The following is a 20,464-nucleotide window of genomic DNA, read 5'->3' as shown; positions in this document are numbered from 1 at the left end:
TGACACCAGATACCAAAGCCTCATGTCTGAACAGATCATGGGATTTTAGCACCATCCATCATCATATGGCATAATGACCTCACTTGGTTCCCCAGCAGCAGTATTCATTCAGTGGACCAGGAATGATTGTTTATTGTGTTTGCACTGATTCATACACATTTTAATGTTCTTAAACTAGACTGTGTGAAAAGGGATGCACTAGTTTTGGAAATGTTGGTGTATTTCAAAGAAAGAAATAATGCAAAAAAACAACCCCAACCCAGACCAGCTGAACCATGCAGTAACCCCACTGCTCACCCTCCACCCATCCCAAACAGCCCCCAGCAATGCTGCCAAGTTACAGCTGAATTCCTGCAGCCTCTGAAGGTTCTAGGCATCCCTCTCCATGCCTGGAGCTGGGAAATATATTGTGGCATTTAAAACTCTTTTGTGTTTCCAAAGTTGAAGATGTGCTGATAGAATGCCACACCAGTCCCCTCCCACATGGAAATTGGGAACATAAGGATCTGAAATGCAGCTTATCCCACTCTTAGCTAAGGACGTAACAGGTCCAGCACAGGGCAGCTCTAGAACCAGGCACTGAGGTTGGGTAGGCACCATCTCACTGATCCCAGACTAAGACTGCTTGCCAATAAAACCAGACCTTTTTCAGAACAGCTTTCTCTGATCTTCCTGTCTTCTTACTCCTGTTGGGGCAGCAGATTTGGAAAGCCAAATGCTGCACTTGTGTGCACCTACACCTTTTGCACTCAGACTGTGTCCTTGAGGAACCTCCAGGTGTTATTTGCTGTGGAGAGCAAAAGGTGGGTCACAGCTCATCTTCCAGCAAGGCAAAAGGAGGAAGGCATAGGCTTTAGGAATCAGCACAGTTTCACACTGCTGGCAGCCACTGGACAGAACACCATTTGCAAGCTGCCTTGATATATAAACAGTGAAGTGGCAGGGCCACGTTTCACAGGAAAGCTGGAACTAAAATTCATCAGCTCTGGAAGAGCTATGTGTTTTATGGAACATTGCTGCATCTCTGGCTACACGGAGTGGTGAAAACCAGCAGCAATCTAGGGCAAAGTTAGCCATGGAAAAACAGCGCCTGTAAAGCAGGAAGCTTTGCTAAGTACTTAATCTACTGTCTCACAGCATGACCTATATTTTTTCCACTGAACCTTCTGAAAAGGCAAAGGGTTTTGTTTCATGACCAAGTTCATACAGGACCTTCGATTAGCATCACTGTTACATTCCAGTTGTATATATTTAAGAATAAGAGAGCATTTATGGACATTAATGGGTAAATTGAGCACACACACAACCCCCTCCTCCCCAGACTGATTTTTGGTGAATTCCTGTAAAAGCTCCTGGACATCCATTTCTAAGCAATGCTAAACCACCGATAGTTTCTGAACAAAGCAGGACCACTGAACCCATGCAATGCTAATCCTGAATTCATGCCCTGGTGAAGATGGAGCCTGTGCACCTTTAAACTGTTTTGCTACCTGCAGTAATGACTGTGCTTTCATAAAGGGCAAACAACAAGTATTTTAGTATGAGAACTGTTCAAGTAAGTTTTAATAGAGTGCACCAGTGAATCAAGATGACTTGCATCAGATTTGGTTCAATGAACATCAGATAAAAAAAGAAAAGGGGCTACAGTTCTTTCTTTCCAAACACCACCCTTTTTCTAAGGCAACAATACACGTCCATTTCCGAACATAACTGTTACATAGGAAAGCTACATCACAGTACAGTATGTAAAGTCCATCTCGGTCAAGAAGCCATTAGAGAATGGCACATTTACTACACTTACAGCTTTCTAACTTAGGGTTACAGAGTTTACCACAGCTTTTTTTTTAATTTTTATTTTTTAAAGTGACAATTTCTTAATGAACTTTCTATTCTTCACAAGAGTGTGCAGATGGGGCCCATATGTTGATATTACAGTAATTACGACATTAAATAACATTGCACAACCAACCTCTATGGTTAATTCAGTACAAAAGAACAAGTATTAAAATGTACCAGTACTAGTGGTTTTACATAGTTTATAGTCATTAATTATGAAGGAAAAAAAAAGTGGGGCTTTTTTTTTTTCTTTTCTGTAGGCAAGTGCCTAATTACAAAGCTGCACATTACAGGCATAATGATGTGGAATAAATACAAGAAATCTGGTAAAATATTAAACACAAACAGGTTACATGGGAACGAACTGTACAACCACAAAAGCATAAATCAACAATTTATTATTATAAACAATGTATGTTTAGCTGTAAAATATTATGTATTTGCATGTACTCTTTGGGGGCACATGTTCCAAAAGCCAAGCTAATTCCTGAGGTGGTATTATTAACTTACACAACTGGTCAACACTTCAGATAATCTTGTGCTATTAAACAGTCCCAATGTTAATAGATTTCCATAAAATGGAATTTGTAGTATTCTGAAGGCAGCAAATAAGTGATATTTTACACCAAGATATTCAAATGAAATAATTCTGGTTCTCCATTTTGGTGCTACATTTGTTAATGAGCCATGGGAATAAGCACTGGAATTTGCAGACAGAAATCACTTATGCCTGGTTTCTGTTCCCCCACAGCTCTGAGCTGGCCAAAGGCAGAACAAAGTTTCTAAACTGTAAGTGCCAACACTGTAAACATATTTGTCTCTTTTTTCCAACTAAACACTGTCCAATAACAAGGATAAGAGCCAAAGATAAGCAGGAACAGTCTCATGTAGAACAAAAGCCAGTTACTCATCAACTTTTGGTTCAACCCATGAACAATTTTTAAATAACTAAAAATGGTCATGCTACAGTTGTGAAAACTGGTTTGTGCATTTGACTCAGGACACACATTTTTTAAAAAACACATGGTAGAGGTAAGACTTATAAAACCCACCAAAAATGTAAATGATAGAGAAGAACTTTTCCAACTCAAAGCATCAAACATACATTTCTGTGCAGAAATCTAGACAACTATACAAGATCTGAATTTAAGCAGTCATCTTTTTATTATACAACTCTATGAACATAAAATGAACAGAATGCTCTATATACTTACCTGTACATGTGAACATAACTTCTTTAGCTACAGTTATTTAATATAGGTCATACTGGATTTAACTTTACAATTCTGAATAACTATGTATAACCTTATTGCAATAAGGGCAATTTCTACATGGGGAATTTCACAGGCCAATCACATTAGGCGAAACCAGTACATTCAAAGTGTAGATCATGTATGAATCTTCCCTGATCCCAAAGAATTTAGGTTCTCTTTACAGCTTAAGCTCATTTGCTATCTTGGATGCAATGTTCTTAAATGCGATAGAAGTCCCAGATATTCTCTTGAAGCGAACTCCATTGAGCGACAATCGTGGCAGTTTGCAGACTTCCATCTCCCACTGAACAAGGCTATCTTGTCGTGCATCACCATGGACACAGAAGAGCAAAAACCTCTCTTTTTGTTCGTAATCACAGTTATTGGCATCTAACACTTTCCGAATCTCTCTCATCATATCGTTCGGGTCCATAGAACTCGTGGTCTTCATGCTCCACGTGAACCGCAAGGAGCGTGGCTTCGAATCTTTGCTATCCTCCTTCTCTCTGTCTTTAGGCTCTCCAGAAACACTCCTGGAACAAGTGACACACAACAAAATCAAAACCAGAGCAGTGTAGCCAAGAGAGAGAAGAGAAATACAGTTCTTTAACAGGGGTTTCTAAACTGCCATTGACGCCATGAGTCACAGGCAAGCTAATTCAGGGAGGGGGGTGGACACTGCTGGAACAGCCCTGCCCCACGTGCTGCACACATGTGCTCAGCACAGCACCGTGCCACAGTAGTGGCACACAGCAAAGCAAGTTTGGAAACCCCTGCTCTACAATGTTCTGATGACAACATGTGCAATGGGAACTGCAGCAGACACACGTTACTCCATACTGCTCCAAAGAAAGTGGAATCTATGTAAAAGCATGACTGAAGTTCTGCTGATTTCATGATCTGGAGCATGCCATACAGCAACGAAACTAAAGTTGAGGGACACAATCCTGAAGCAAAAATCATACTGTAAAAGCAGCAGAGGAAGAAATCCCACCCTGCAATTCACAACTCTCTCGTTAATTTTCCCCCCTCTTTTCTGCTTTCCCTCCCTTTTGCATTTGTTTAGATTTTTGACTGCTCTCTGTGTCAAAAGACATTATAATAACTTGCTTTATCTTAACTGATGAGGCAGAATTTTGGATTGTAATTTGGTTGTGAGCAGCCTGTTGGTCACCATTTGAGTACATGGCCAGCAGCTTTCACAAGTAAGAAATGGCGACGTGTTTTTTGAGAACCAGCACTAACTATTTTAAAGTAATTCCACAGTCAGCTGTATCTGTTCTTGCCCCAGGTACTCCTGATGCTGACGCCTCCCCATCCATCACTGGGGAAAGGTGCTGCTCTCATTTCGAATCTGTAAACAGTCATTATCATTCAGAGAGGAGTCAAAACAAGCACTTTCAACTCAACTTTGTGTGACCCCCAGAGAACCACACTGATATTAAGAGACAGAGCAGGGGTAAGCTCTCAAATGACTTCTTTAGCCCAAAACAGACACTGTAGGATGACAAAAAGCAAAGAAAGCTAGAGAATGAAAGCAAGAGCTGAAAGCAACTTCACACTTCATTTGAACAGTCTCTTTTCCCTCTCCACATCCAAGAATTTGACAGCTAAGAGACTCTGAATTGAACAGGGCTAACTTAGATAAATGCATTGTGAATTATATACAGTGTATCTGGGTAAGAATGTGCTGTTTATTTTTTTTTAAATAGAGGCTCTCTGTTTTGAAAATTAAATCAATACTTTCTGTAAGTGACCAGTTTACAATGAATGCAAACCACAATGCCTGTTCATTAGAGAGCAGAAAAAGAAAGAGGTATGCACTGTGCTTAAGTACACCAAAAGCTGAAAAATGGCAAAAGAGCAGATATACTGGAAAATGAGCATATGAAGGAATGTTTTATTGCTAACAAAGCATCTGTAGATTTGTGTACAGTGGTTGCCACAGAAATTCAATATTTGTCAGTCACCGCCCCTTTTGTCTGAATGTCACTTGCTTCATTTCTCAGAGCAAGTGACATTTCTCAGGGACTATAAGGTGTTTACTTATGGCAAGCAGCAGCTTTAGTAATGAGCACAGTACGTAACTGTAGTAAAAACTTAATAGATACATATATATACACACAGACACACGAAGCATTTGCAATGTCCACTGAAACCAAAAGTAAACACCATTAAATATTTTTAACTCAAAACATGATTTTAAGTACCTGAAGGACTGGTTAACTCCTATAGGGGGCTTTATTACTCAAAGGAATATGCTTACATGAAGTTTTGTATTAAATACTTCACAAGAAAGCAGAAATGAGGGATATAAAGGACCTTGTCAAGACCCCCTCCCCCCAAATAGAAAACATTTTTGAAATACAGAATACTTAAGCACTATTCTCTTTTACATCCTGATTTAAAAGGTTTTAAGAAATCACTTGATTCGAAAGACCTAGGAGCGAAGTATTAATAGTGACTCCTCACCTTGAGGTGTCAGTTCTGCCACTGGCTTCGCCTTCACTTGGATCCCTCAAAACAAAGTTAAGGTTGAGATTCAATGATAAAGGTGAAAAATAAAAGTTAAGAAAACCTACACCTAGAACAATGTTAAATAGCTACTAACAAAAAAAAAAAATCAATATAATAATGTCAAGCCTAATACTGTTCAATAGAATTTTTTCACAGCTGTAATTTTAGTTTCCCTTTATGACACCTTAGTTTTTTCCAGCTCTGACATTTTCCCCAATTGATGGCAGAATTAAAATGCTGTTCTGAATCTACTGCAGACAGAGCAATGGCCACATGTAATTCCAGCAAGCACAGAGGAGCAGTTGGTCACAGTGGTCCAGGGGGGCTCCACTCTGCACCCGTGTGGGTCAGGCCTTTGTGTATCCCTGAAAGCACTTTGAGACAAGCCCATGCTTAAGCATACTCAAGCAATTAACAATAAGATGTGCCTAAGAGTTTGTGAGACCAAATGTTTGAAGCCCAGTTCAGGAAGGTTACTTCAACATCTGCTTAACTTTAAGCAAATCAGCTGTTACATTGACTTCAGTGAGATTACCAGAACTCGAGATTAAATGTATCTTTAACTTGTTGCATTAGAGCTGTGCTTTGCAAAGAACTGTTTTATATTATGTCTCTCTAGCATGAAGTGACTTGAAATATATCCCCCAGACTGTGTAAGCCACCTAGGTATGTTCCTAGTGCTGCTGTACCAATATTTAGCACCCAATTTCAATTACCTGATTAATGTAATTCCTTCAAAACATTAATACTTTAATAACTAACACCAGGGAAGGATCATTTTACATAAACCATTGATTCAAAATACTTCAATACCCTATTCACTAAGCATTGTCATTATGCATTTATTTTATATACTTACCAGAAAAGGCATTTACCCTTGTCAAAAGTTAGTATAAAGTCTTTCATGACACCTTCTAGTCAAAGTATGCTTTAAACCATTATTTCCTGAACAGTACAGAAGTTAAAAGTTATGTGATCCAACTCAAAGAACAGCAAAAAAATAACTTCCTGGACCTCCACCCATGTAATTCCAGCCATTAAGTCTTAAACAACCCAAATTAAAAAAAAACCCAACAAACTAAAACCACAACAAAACACCCCACCATCACCAGTAACAGAACAAACATGCCTCTTATAGGGCCATGACAAAATATACTTTTAACATTAGAAAACGTACTAGGAAATTGTATCAAATCTTCTATAATAAAGATAAATTTAAGATACCTTAATTCTAAACATATAGTTTAAAATATTATTTTAATATTTTCAGATAATGAAAATATTATTTATTTAACTTTTAAAAACAAAGTCAAGATACCATTCCTTTCCAAAAAACAAGGAGCTATTACACAAAAATGCAGCCTGTACTCTTTAAATTGATTAGTTACTTAACAGAAAATACCTTTCTTCCCATTTAGAAATCTACACTGACAACAGTTGATTAGCTATGCTGTAATACTTTTTTTCTCTTTAAAATCAAGAGGACAGTTCTCTCCTTGAAATTATATAATTGCTGGAGATACCAATAATGAAGGATCACAGTCCTGTATGTTCAGGTTTCTGGAAAAAGAAATAATTCATATGGTTTTTTTTCTTTTTAGGTCTTCATAGGAGGTATTTACTTAGACACACAGATGCATTACCAGTTCACCAGGTGAAATCAATTTTGTGAGGAACATCACTGCATTTCCAGCTCTCTCTCTTCTCTTCCCTCGTAGTACCACCTTAGGCAATTCATGACATTTTCCTTAAAGATTTGCAACTAGGAGCTTAACAAAACTTTCAATTTATCTTTTTTTTCCCTGCACCAAATGGTAGAATTCAGCGTGCAACAGCCTGAATCAGCAAGGGAAAGAGATTTCCAGGATGTGACAGCGTTGTAAAACTGAGAATAATGCATTGTAGACACATCCATAAACAGGCTTGAGAATTAACACACAAATCACTGGTAGAAAGAGGCAAACTGAAAACTTTTCTGTCCCCTTTCGGGAAAGCTCTTGTGACTGCTAAGCCAACAGTCACTTGACCTTGAGCAATGTATTTGAAAACCTTTCTCAGCACCTCTCCCCACAGGATTATTACTGATAGCATCATCCCAGGAATGAATGCAGATCCAGGATATGTGGGTTTTCTTCTTTCAGAAATCTGAACTTACATTTGAAGAAGCTGGTGACATAATAAAACAGGCTTTATCATACTGAAATACTGTTATTTCCACACTTCCAGACTTCTGCCTGCTTCTGACTTCTCATTTATTCACAGATTTTAGAGTTACCTGAAATAACTTGTGAATACCTACTCCTTTTAAGCACAGCAATAAAATGACTGTAAATATAGCCCTTGCAACAAATTGCATTCAATTTAAAAAGTAAACGATTGTTAACATTTAATAACGACTCATTTTGAAGTTACTCCTTTCACTATTTCAATGAATTTATTTTAATTGCATCACAGCTGTGAAACAGGAGCAAAAGCCCCTTTTGAGCAGCGTTCTCTCGCTCCTTTAAGATAAAGAAGCAGAATATTTAATACTGGTCAAACAACGGTGAGAATATATACACAACAGTGAAACAAGGCAGATTCTGGAAGGAACACACAAACCAAGCAGCATTCTAACTAAACTGATATTTACTTTAAACTGGAAATTGTCACTTAATGTCCTGGTTACAGGCTGGGCTTTTACAATGCTTTTTTCTCTTGAAACTCGAGGTACCAACCTGCGAACGAACTTGGAGGTGATCTTGCTGATGATGCCTGTGGACGTGCCTCTCCTGGCGTGCGCGAAGGCGCCGGTCTCGTGGGAAGGCGAGGCAGGTGGGCCGTTGTAGGTGGCGTTGCGCCGCTCCCGCAGCTGCTCCCCGTGGAACGTGCTGCGGCTGGAGCTGCCCCGGGGAAAGCGGGTCCGGTCTGGAGTGGTGGTGCTAATGCTATGAGCAGATGGGGAGGCAGCAGGCACTCTTTGAGTCGCACTGCTGGGAAAACAGAAGCATAAATAACGAGAAAGACCAGGCTGAAAGCCCTCCTACGTGACAACTGGTTCTCAAAGATGAGAAAGAAACCCCGCTCTTGATTCTTTTTATAATCTGAACGTGCTACCGATTTGCTTTTAGGATCCACAGTCAGTTTGATTTTACAATGAAAATATATCTCTTGATTATTTCTAGCTCAAGTATTAGAGTTGCTTAAAAGGATACGCAGATAATAGGACAAAAGGAAAAAGGCAGAAAAGTCTGTAGCGTGATCTGAAAGTGATCCCAGCTCTCTTCCAGAAAAATGTGTTCATTAATACTCTTAAGGGCTCCAAAAAAACTTAATGGATATTTCTGAAGTCATAATCTGACAGAAGTGTATAAAGCTATTCAGGCAGTTAATAGTAAGAACAACCGTGGTGCTTTTAGACACCAACAGGCTTAGCAACCTACAAATCAGAGAAGTTCACATTCTGGTATTTCATTTCAGTTTGTGGTGGCTGTGTTGTACAGTCCCACCTAAAGTAGTATATTTTTTAACTACTTATAAGTTTTCTAGAAGTTTCCAGAGGGAGGCAGTCAAGGAACTTCTTTAACTGTATGCAAACGCGTACCATGAACAAGATCGGCTTTAAATCATCCGTAATACCCACAACACTCGAGCAAGCTCCTGTTTAAAACCAGAACACAATGTGGCACTTGGAGGTCTGCCACAAACTGAGCAAGAGCATTTCTGCAGTGCGCAGCAATAAGGAGATGCCCATCAATCTGTTACCTTGGTCGGTAAGCTTCAGTACCATCTTTGATGGTTGGCAGTGTGACTTTGATGGGGTGACCAGAGGCAGACATAGACTTTTGATGCCGAGGGCGTGTGGAGACAGAGACCACTGCAGAGCCTGCAGAGGATGTGCTGCTTGCAGACATTTCCGTCAGGCTTTTCCACAGTAGCAAGGCAGCAGGGATGGACAAATGACAAGGGATAAGAAAGGTTAGTGTAAAACCCCTTATAAAAAAAAGAGAGAAAATTAAGTAATTTCTTCTTTTAGAACTCAGCAGTGCTGCTTAATTAAACAGAAGACTGAGTGATCAGGCCACCTTAGTCAACTAAAGTAAAGAATATAGAATTCTAAGAAAATTATGTTCATCCATAAATGAATTCTCCAAATATGTTAGGTTAGGCTCTTTCATTCCTCCTAAGATTAACGCTTACACACACATTATTCGAAGTAATGAAGAAAGACTATAACGAATACAAGGACATAAAAAATACTGAAAAATAAATTCACAAAGGCTTAAATAGATTGATTAAATAGACTCTCCTTTTGTGAACATCCTTATTTGCAGTTAAAACAAACATCTAAAACATGAAACATTTGGAATTGCCATCACATTATCACTTGGAAGTGACTGATTTTTAAAGGACCAATTTGTCCTCCTCTGGACTGTCCTCCAGACACTACTGGGCTGAGTCAACCCTTTCAAAGTACAGTTCCTTCTATCAGTACTTTTATTTCTCTTTCCTTAAAGTGGCAAGAAAGATGGAAGTAGTGGCAAAACTATTGTGCCATTAATTTTTAAAACAAAAGCTGAATTAAGGCAAAATACAGCTTTGCCTCTACAAGCATAAGTGAAATTGCATTAATAATGTATTAGCAACTGGAGTCCCACGGCTAAAAAATAATATATGTAGCAAGGAGGTAAAGATTTCAGATGAATAACTCAATGACACAAGACATTCAGCTGCACCAAATCCAAATTCAACTGCAACACAACATCTTGTAGGAAAGGCAAATACTACAACTCAAAAGAAAATAATTTCTAATTTTTCAGAATATGCTCAAAGAACTGAGCACAATTTTCACTGCACTCATGAAAGGAACAGGGACTAAGAACCCTTCAATGCTACAGAAAAAATCAACTGTAAAATGAAAAACGTTGAAAAGAATCCCTTCTCTTTACAGTGTTTTATGTATTACATCTCTTGAAAGAAAAGTATCTTTGTCAGATCAGAAAAAAATATTGTTATATATATTATAGCTCTCTATCTAAAAATAGCTGTTATACGCTTTTTTTTTCAAAAAATAATTGTTACTACCTTTGTTCAAATCTTTTAAACTATACACAAAAAATTTGGGAAAACACTTTGGAAAGCACCCATCCAATAATTTGAAATTAAAATGAAATTAAGGAAGTACATTAAAAAGCAGAAAACTAATTTAAAGTGTTTAATTAAATAGTTGTCTTTTACATGTTACACAGCTCATCATTTTACTATAAATGAACAACCCTGTACTTCTCTTATTTCTCATTTTAATGATGCATAAATTTTATCCATCATTAAAAAATGTAAACATTATAACAAAAAACAAGAGAACTAGTTTATTAGACTATGCTATTTTGTGCCACGAATTTTTTTGTTCATTTTACAGTAACTGTTGTATTTGAATAGCTTGAAAAGCATCAGAGTAAGAACTGTTATTTGAATCTAAAAAAACCCCAAACCAACCATTTTTATTACTCTCCATTAAAGCCAGTATTTTGTTTTTCAGTCAAGTACAGGGGTTAAATAACATCAGGGATGAAGAAAAGATTTTCAAAAAGACTAACTGGCAGTGTTAAACACAGTACTACTTAAGAAAACATACTAAACTGAGCTTCACTGTCATCCCACAAATAGACACACACTGGTTATCATCACTACGAAAATACTATTTTGGCCAAAAACTTATATTGAAAACAACTGACAAATTTTAACCATTTCAGCTTTTTGAGTGGTTGGGGGGCAATGAAAAAGGATCAGGCTACACTGTCAGAGTAATCCATCTGAAGCTCTCCACAGTACAACTGCCCACTCAGCAATTAGTTGTTAGCACAGTTATTTCATCCTGTGTTGGAAGACAACCCTCAGCAATCAGTGTGATCCCATAAAAAGAAGCAATGGCCAACTGACACATTTAGTTTAAAAATTCATCATAAAGAAGCAGCAGTGGAAGATGAAAACATACACCTGGACTATATGCATTTTAAACTGTGATTCATAATGGTATTTTGCATTTGCAGAAGAAGCATAACCTGCTTCTTCTGTGCCTCAGTTCTTGTACCCAAACTAATACACAAGGAAAGTTGAACAATACCTGTTGTCCTTCCCGTTCTGTATTGCAGAATAGCGATCTGAAGAACGTTCACAAACGTAAGTGTTTCTCCTTGTCATTCCACTACCAGAAAACACATTATTCTAGAAGAGAATTAAGATTAAAGTTAAATGAAATGCTTTCTACTGTGTATCATGTTGTACAAAAATCCAAGCATTGGAAGAAGCAAATCAAAACAGTGCTTCAGCCACTTACGTACATTGTTACTGCTTTCAAATGTACTAAGTCAATCTGTCAACACAAATCATGTACATCAGCTGTTTTTTCCAATAGCTCATTCACCATCTCATTACTACACCATTGAGAATACACAGAGAGCACAAGGAAGCTTAATTTTGCTGACACATTTTACTAAGTATTATTATACAATTCCCACAAACAGTGTTATTGTATTATTTGTCCCTGGGATAGAACTGTGATCCTAGAGAACACACCTATGGCTGGCTGAAAGGCTTTCCTGCACAGCATAATTTTCCAACAAGGGCTCCAGTTTGTCACCCCTGTCAAAAGAGCTTTCAAGAGGAAAATGGAAATACTATCCATCTATGTCAGGCAACCCAGAAATTATGATACAGGTAACATGGCAAATATATCTCGCTGCAAAAATACTGATGGTATTTCTTTCTGTTTCTAATTTCAGTTTGGATAGACTTCATAAAATAAGCACAAACACACTCTCCATCCCTACCAAGCACGGGTTAGCTGCTGAAGGCTTAGCTTTAGTACGTGACATACAGTTCTCACTTTTTTATACACTACATACTGTGTTTGGGGTGGGAGAGGTTGCACTGTGCTAACATTATGTTCTGATGCCTGGTGGCAAAAGATTTCAAAACCTCAAGTACTGCAGGACATCATGAACTGCAAAATTTACTATGCTTGGGTCTCCCCCATCTACAGCTTTTCAGCATTAATATGACCCCACAGAGACCACTTAATAAACTGTTTTAAGGCCTAATTGTAAGGAAGACTAACAACTGCAATAATTGTTTCTGAAATTAAACTCTCCTGAGTTACACAAATGTGACTGAAGGTGATAAATATGTTTTGAAGAAATTCTGCCGTTCTGATCATGTTACTCCCGAAGTTACATAAAAATATTTTAAAATTAGCTGCATTAAATTCACTTTTTTATTTTAAATGTTTGAGTTTTAAACAAAAATATGCACTATCTGTGTAAGCTGCTCAACCTTGAACTACTATTGTAATATCAGACACTAATATTCCCTAATCATGCACGTCACAAAGCCTTTCAAAGCCCCCAGAATAGTAACAGAGCTAAAAATGCACAAGTATTGAAGTTGCCATTAGCAAGTAAATCAATTTCTCATTCTTCATAGTAAAGAAACTCCATTCAATTAGCTCTCACAAAGCAGAGAGATGCTTGTGACATATCAGCTTGTACCACACGTGACTCTAATCAACTTTGGGGCAATATAGCTTTGGGAAAGCTCAGATATGAAATCAAATCTTAGAAGACTCGAAGTTCCTACATGCAACAATCTATACAGCCATAATTTCAAAGACTTCTGCGGGGGTGGAGAGACAACAACGCTATTTAAAATAATAATAAAAAAAATAAATTAGAGCATGTGCAGATGTATTGCAGATACAGACTGCAAAACATTAGGAGTTAGATGAACTTCAGCATTTATTTTGCTGTCAGAAAATTTTAATAGGAACGCATATCATCTTTCCAGAACACCCAAGATGGGAGCACGTAGAATCCCAAACGACAATGAGAATTCCTGCTGCCAGTCTACTGTACTAAAAGATGGCAAGAGTCTTTCTATTAAATAGATTATGTCTCCTAAATAGCACAAAAGTATACTTGAATCTTAAATCATGATTCATGCATACTTTTTTCTCCCCACATGAACTCTTGCTCCTAAGCAGCTGTTTAAATACCATGCAGTATTTTTTCACTGTGAATCCTAAACACCAATCCTACTGCATATGAATTACCAAAAGGCAAAGTAGATGCTCTCACATTAGAAGAGACATAAAAGGTGTTTGAGGCAGTAATACAATAGCAGTTTACAGAAATGTGAATATCATAACAGAAGCATTAAGAAATCATTAATTTGCTAGCTCAGTTCCTTAATACAACAGCCTGGTTGTAAATCATATGAGCAGGCACAGGCACAAGGAAACAAGTGGGTTGTTTCCCATCATCTCACTCCATTTCTGAAGTCCAAAATGAAATGGTTTCAGAGGACCAAATTTACAGAGAAAGTTCGTGAGAGATATTATGTAAGATTAATCAGATGAAATCTCTGAATCAGAAGTGCCTTGACTTCCTTGTAGATAGACAAGCATTAGAAACCAGAGAAGGAGCACTCCACATTTGCTCCATTTCTACCTTAAATATCCAGTACTTTTCTTGACAGAAACTGAAGTTTGCCCAAGTGCAGACATTCTCATGTTTACTGTTATGTTACTGTTCAAAAAAGTAAAGTTGGGAGGGAAAGGTTTATTTTAAAAGGCATCTACTGTAGCCTATTTCTGTCTGCCAGTAAAAGTTACCAGAAATAGACTTAGTGGCTTATTCAGTACCCGTTATGTCTGTAGTAATCTTGTGCTGCATATTTTGTTTAAATAGGGAAAAATAAATATAACAAGCCAAAAGTACACCCAACTCACACTGGTAACTGCACTTGACTTCTTTCTTTCTGGACCCACAAGTGGACTTGCAGCCATCTCTCCTTTGGATCCCACTGTAGTGCTGCCGAGTTTGCGTGAGACTTCCTTGTCCCAGTCTTCTTTCTGTTCACTTTCCACACTGTTTGCCTGAGACCTTTTTGTGTATGACACAGCAGGAGGAATTGAGGGGCCAACTGCCAAATAAAAATAGAATTAATAAATATCTAAAAATAATCACTGCATTTTTTCTTGGCCAAAGTGGTCTAAATATAATTCCTAGAGTCCAAAAAAAGCATTTGAACAACTCTTGACGGCAAACTCGGTACACAGACCAACCTACTAAATCGAGCTGTGACAGCCTGTGTTCTTTGTACTCACCCCCTCACTTGCAATTTGCAGTTCAGAATTACTTCCCATTTCCCATCAATATGTAAAACCTAGAAGAGCATTTTAATTCTCATTTTAAATCCATGCAATTTGTACAATATTATGAAGAAAGGAATTAAATGGTATTTATCGTTTTTTTTAAAGTACTTTTTGCTGCATACCCTTTCCTCTAAATACTATGGAAGATTATTTTCCCCTGAAAACCATAGGCTTATTTTGTTTATAAGCATGTTTATACTCTGAAAATATCACAATTCTTTTTCCCTTATCATTCTTTCAAATGTTTTGGGGAAACTCCTCCATCAGTAGACTTTTACATCCCATTGGAATAAAACCACATCAGCTAACAAAAATGCAGAAAATGAAAATGTAAATAAGGCAGAGAAAAGGGCCAAACATTTTAGAAATATTTATCACAATTTGGCAGGTGAGGAAAAAAAGTCATCTTTCATTTAACGTTTCAAATATGTATTCATTTTTGACAGAAGCATTTGCACCTGAAAATGTTTCCTGAATACTTGGTAAAATTGTTACCTCTTAGAAGCAAACAATTTGGCCCCACAGCCAAATGTAATGATAAAAAAATTGGTTTGCTGCCTTGGGGTTATTCAGAGCAATAGCTACCATTAGTTCCTAAACAGAAAACACCCTCAGTGTCTCATTCAGCGAGTCAACCAAGTAGTAAGTCAAAAGAATTAAACCTGCAAGGTGCATGGATCCGGATTTACCATTGAAACCCTCATATGAAGACCCACCACGACGAGCTACACAACAAACACGCAGAGTGGGGGCCCTGCCAGGCTCACAAAACCCTGCTCATTCCCACTAAGCTGTGTCTGTAACTTCACTTGTTGGAACATCATCCCCACCGTGGTCGCTGAACCGCCGCTGCTTCTGGTTGGTGGAGATGCTCCGCTGGACCTTCAGGTGAGCAGGGGACTGCACCGAGCTGTTGTTGAGGTCGCTGCTGGGACGAGACCTTTGACCCAAGTTGCTGCCGGACAAGGAATCACCTGCTTCAAACTACAAGGAAAACAGGTTTTTAAAGCATAAATTAAATTCATCAGTACTGGTACTTTTATAGCACTATAAAGCAAAAAGTTCCAATCAAAGGTGCTTTTTAAAAATTTAACATTGTACCCAGAGCTGAATATTCTTCAAGATTAATTTTATCACTTCATCTGTGTTTAATGTGCTTTAAAAACACATAGCTAAAGCTACATAGTTAATGAATGCTCAAAACAAAATTAGAAGAATCTTGACAGAAATGAAAATGGTGCTATTTTAAAACTGAAGCACAGAATGGCTTTCCCTGCCTTTTATTTTTTTTTTTTAAAGCCTAAGAGCATTCACAGCTCCAGAACAATTTTAAAATGCAGTGGACTGAGTCAGAAGGACTAAAAAAGCAAGTACTGACTAAAGGATTCTTTATGGCTTTCAAAACATCTTTATAAGGTCTGTAACTCAGCCACTGATTCGTTCGTATTTAAGAAGCCTAAGTTCTACGTAAGAGCAGAGGAAAAGACAAATATCCTCTTCCAAGCAATTTGAGCCAAAATGATTTTAGACAGATTCCCTCCATGCTCTGCCATCACAAGGGAATTCTGGCTCAGAGATGTGAGAAAATGCACTCAAGGATGCACATATCAGATCTACACTTTCTTGGAATTGAAGGAAGGCCAATGAAGCAGCAGGAAAAAAATTCCTTCAAAAAGAAAGCCTTGATCTCTGATTTCTTGAAAAATCCATGTGGTCCCAAAAGATGTACAGATCCTTCTAGTTCCAAAACAGTCACAAGGTTTTCTGCTACAAATTTATTAATGACCTCAATGCAATAACTTATTGAATAATTCAATATACTATAAAACAGTACATGAGTGAGAAAGGATGAGCACATTTCTGAGAAATAAAGGATGTCATATCTGAGTAGCCAGAAAAATAATTGCTAATTAACTATTTCAGATTTTAAATGAAAACACACATGACAGAAAGAAAACTCAGCACTTAGGGCATTTCAGATTAACACCCAGCATTTAACAAAAGCAATTCTACACATTTACAAGCAAACATGAACCTACTGGAGCTTTCATTTATTTCTTCATATGGGAACTAACAAGATATCCAAGACGATACGGGAAGGGAAAGACATCCATAAGTTATCCACAACTTAAAAAAAGTAAGTTACAAAATAATTAATAAAAACATCATTCTTCCCAGCAACATATAAAGGCCAAACCAGAAAATGTAAACAGCACTTACTTCAGGTGGTTTTCTACCTAGAAGCAGGTAAGTAGCCATGACTTCATCGTACTTTTGGTTTACTAAAGATTCATGGATTTCTTCTCTTGAAAAGCCCATTGTGACCATAATGTCTAAACGTAAAAAGAAACAGATATAACAGCAGATTAAGTGTTTGGGTTTACTGACAGCTTAAGAACAGGGAAAATAAAAAAACAGCCTTATAATTTACAAGTAACTAAGATTCAACTCAACCCACTGAGATTTTTTTTTTCTGTGCAAAAATAGAAAATGCTACAAACTCCTCTCTTTCATTGTTATTTTCATCTTGAAAACTCCCAACTATATTATACAACTCATAACTAATTTATACAACATTCAATGTTATTCAACAACAAATAAAGCACTGGCAAACAGAAACCATGAATAGTTACTGGGCCAAGACAGTAACTTTCTCGAAATGCATCAGGCAAGAAGTGTTGCTCTCATAACAGAATCTGTCTCCTTAAGTCTGTCACATTCTGTAGTCTTATTTGTCTTTTCCTGTGCTTGTAGACTGATATCAGCTCAGTGAAGTCACAACAGCAGTTATAAAGAGGCCATTGTAATGGAATTTCTTATCTAAATAAAAAGACTGCATTTTACTTTTATGATGAAATTCTAGGTCAAATGAGTAAGAGTTTAGTTTGCCTTCCAAGATAAAACTGCCTGTGTCTACCAGATGCAACAGCCATCTGAAAGTCTTACCTATTCTTTTGGTGTCATTGAAATCTGGTTCGGGCTCAGTATATGGCTTTAGTTCTTCTTCTTCATGGCCAACATTCATCCACCGATCCTTCATGATTTGCTAAGAAAAGAAAAGAGCTTTAGGCCAACATGCCCTTTACCATATCCCATTACACTTGTGCTAGCTTGTCTGCTGAAGAGCAATTTAAGGTCCATAATAACGTGAATGCTGTTCTTTCCCTCACACCTCTTCTCCTCATTTTTCTTTTGTCTTTCATATCCTTATGTTCCCGTAAGTTCATTCCTCCTATTTACCGTTCCCTATACAATCACCCTACCTAAAGTACCAGAAACACCACTGAAAAAAATCTTTCATTTTGTACCCTTCACTTCCACTGGCTCCTTAACTCATTTTTCCCCGTGACTGACATTCATGTGCTCCACCTGGTTAACATCCTAAGATGTTAATATAATACCAGCTCTATCAGATAAAGAGCTCCTTTACATAATAGCAAAAGAAGTGTTTAGAAATTAAGGAGTAATTCAGGAATGTGGTGATGCTTCCTACAGTCATTAGTTTCAAGATCGATACCAACAGGTCATTTTTTCCTATGGATCTTCTCACTGCACTTGACCTAAATATGTTTCCAAGTTTGGCTGGAGGGAGAAATGCTTCTTAACTCTCTCTATGCCATGCAGTTATTTACTTCAAAAATGTCTCCTGCCTTCTTTGGAAAATTTCCTTCTCTTGTAGCCTGGATCTTTCTGTAGGCCTTCAAGATTGATTGTCTGGAATCCCCAACCCTGACAATTTTTCCTTAAGGGCATATTCATCTTTAAACAGCTAAAATAATTTCCCCTCCTACAGCAACAGGCACACATCTCTTCAGGGACAGATGCTAATACTGCTCACTACATGAACACAAGAACAAAGCAAGTGCCAGCAAATCAAGTCTCCTACAGGCTCCAAATATGCCTTACAAACACAGAATTAAGTTATTTCTCACAAAGAGCCAAAGACTCAATTTTCCACTGATATAACCAAATTCTTTGTACGTAGTGGCTGCTGCCAAATTACAGACCCCAATAGCTGAACCCTTACAAGAACAATACAGAACTTTGTGCCAATTAACATTTTACTGACAGTAACACTTAAAGATTTGTTCCATTATGGAATTGATTTTTCGGCTTTTGAGGGGATAAAAGAGGGAGGGACTGTGAACACATACTGCTATACTGCATTTCTGACACACAGAGAATGAGTCTACTTGGCAAAAGACTTGGGTTAGGTATTTGTAGCTTGCAGGAACAGGAGAGTCTCCCCAAAGAGTACTATGCAGTCTCTGCGATCATAATTTTTTAAAAGATACTGTTAAATAAATCTGAATTTTAAGCACAATGAAGTAGATGACAGAAATCACTGCTCAAATTCTACCTCCCTTTCTTTATCCTTGCTGAATTAACCGGCAAGCCTGAAAACTCCCACTTACAGTTTTTCAAGTCTCTTCAGTAGGTGGATCTAGAGGTCAATGTAATTCACCCTGTTTCCATCTACATTTCTGCTGGCTTCTCTCGTTTAAATACATGATCTCAGAGGCACACTGAGTTATTGTACAATTCTTAAACAGGCTCTTACAATTAAGCATTTTGAAGCAACACAAACAATCCAATTCCAGGATCAATACTACATTTGTGTAAGTTCTGCTGGGCTTTCAGTCAGCTGATTGAAGAGCAGCAGCCTTGGTCAGAGTATTTAGAAATCTGTCCCAAACTGTACTACTTAAACTAAATTTCAACCAACTAGGTATTATTGATGAGTTTTTCCTCAAAACTGAAGAAAACTATCTAATAAAAATCTGGTCTGGCTCAAGTCCCATCTGTGTCAAAATTATTTTGCTTTATTACATTCTGTAAGCATGAACCTGCTTTGGAGAAATTTCAGAGCAACACTATGCAAAAGAATTAAAGACTGGGAGAGAGGGAAAGAGGAATTTGTTTAAATCCTGACAAATTAAGAGGTATTTTCCAACAGTACATTTTTCATTTATTTTACATATCAACATTCTCTTATTTCTAAAGTGTTTCTTCTTTGCTGCAACAATGAAAAAGTCTAGAGGAACCATTCTAATAAAGACTTGCCTGGTCCTTACCAGAGGACAAGTGCTAAACCTAACCCATATGGTGCTGATCCTGTGTGGATCTCAGCTTTGATGCTGATGTCATTGACAAACATCTTTTTGGATGGTCTGCCAAAAACACGCATGGGAGCTGAGAAGGTGTATGGCTGGGACTCAGCAAACAATCAAAAGACAAAGCACAAAAAAATCCCCCTCACCTAAGATGACATCATCTTTCTACTTTCAGAAGCTTCCAACAAATTTATACATGTATTTTTAGAAGTGTTCAGACAGAAATTTCTTTCCAAACCACATATCACACTTTTTAATTCAGCAACTGTGATTTCAGGAATATTCCCTTTTCAAAAAATGTTGTGATGCCTCTCTCTCTGATACTGAGAGAGTCTGTCATACTGATCAATGTCTGTCATCAGTATTTTGGAACTGGCTCAAGACCCTCGGTCACACAACGTTTCCTTGCTCTCTTCCACACAATATATGTGTTATAAATAAAAGCCTTGTCCTTTTGGTGAGGCTGCTATTCAACACCTCTCTCCAGGGACAGGAAGGAACTTCACAAGAACTGGATAACACTACAATACCTAGAATAAAAGTGAAATTAAATT

The 20,464-nt window shown here is 37.7% G+C and overlaps 1 protein-coding gene across 1 annotated transcript in view; it reads right to left on the bottom strand.

The window, feature by feature from the left end:
* Nucleotides 1-1,795: 1,795 nt before the first annotated feature.
* The window catches only part of MARK1 (microtubule affinity regulating kinase 1), a 56,930-nt gene continuing 38,261 nt past the window's right edge, over nt 1,796-20,464 (bottom strand). Inside the window, exons 10-18 of the mRNA XM_062490444.1 lie at nt 17,743-17,842; nt 17,017-17,129; nt 15,606-15,780; nt 14,371-14,564; nt 11,710-11,810; nt 9,351-9,509; nt 8,324-8,578; nt 5,562-5,606; nt 1,796-3,622 (exon numbers count right to left, since the gene is read on the bottom strand). Of these exons, the coding sequence (XP_062346428.1) occupies nt 3,268-3,622; nt 5,562-5,606; nt 8,324-8,578; nt 9,351-9,509; nt 11,710-11,810; nt 14,371-14,564; nt 15,606-15,780; nt 17,017-17,129; nt 17,743-17,842 (1,497 nt within the window). The 3' untranslated portion in view covers nt 1,796-3,267. The remainder of the gene's footprint in view (nt 3,623-5,561; nt 5,607-8,323; nt 8,579-9,350; nt 9,510-11,709; nt 11,811-14,370; nt 14,565-15,605; nt 15,781-17,016; nt 17,130-17,742; nt 17,843-20,464) is intronic.

The sequence above is a fragment of the Cinclus cinclus genome, chromosome 3, assembly GCF_963662255.1.
Source record: "Cinclus cinclus chromosome 3, bCinCin1.1, whole genome shotgun sequence".
Classification (NCBI taxonomy): Eukaryota; Metazoa; Chordata; class Aves; order Passeriformes; family Cinclidae; genus Cinclus; species Cinclus cinclus.
Note: the sequence above shows the minus strand (reverse complement) of the source record. Positions and strands in the feature narration are given on the sequence as shown.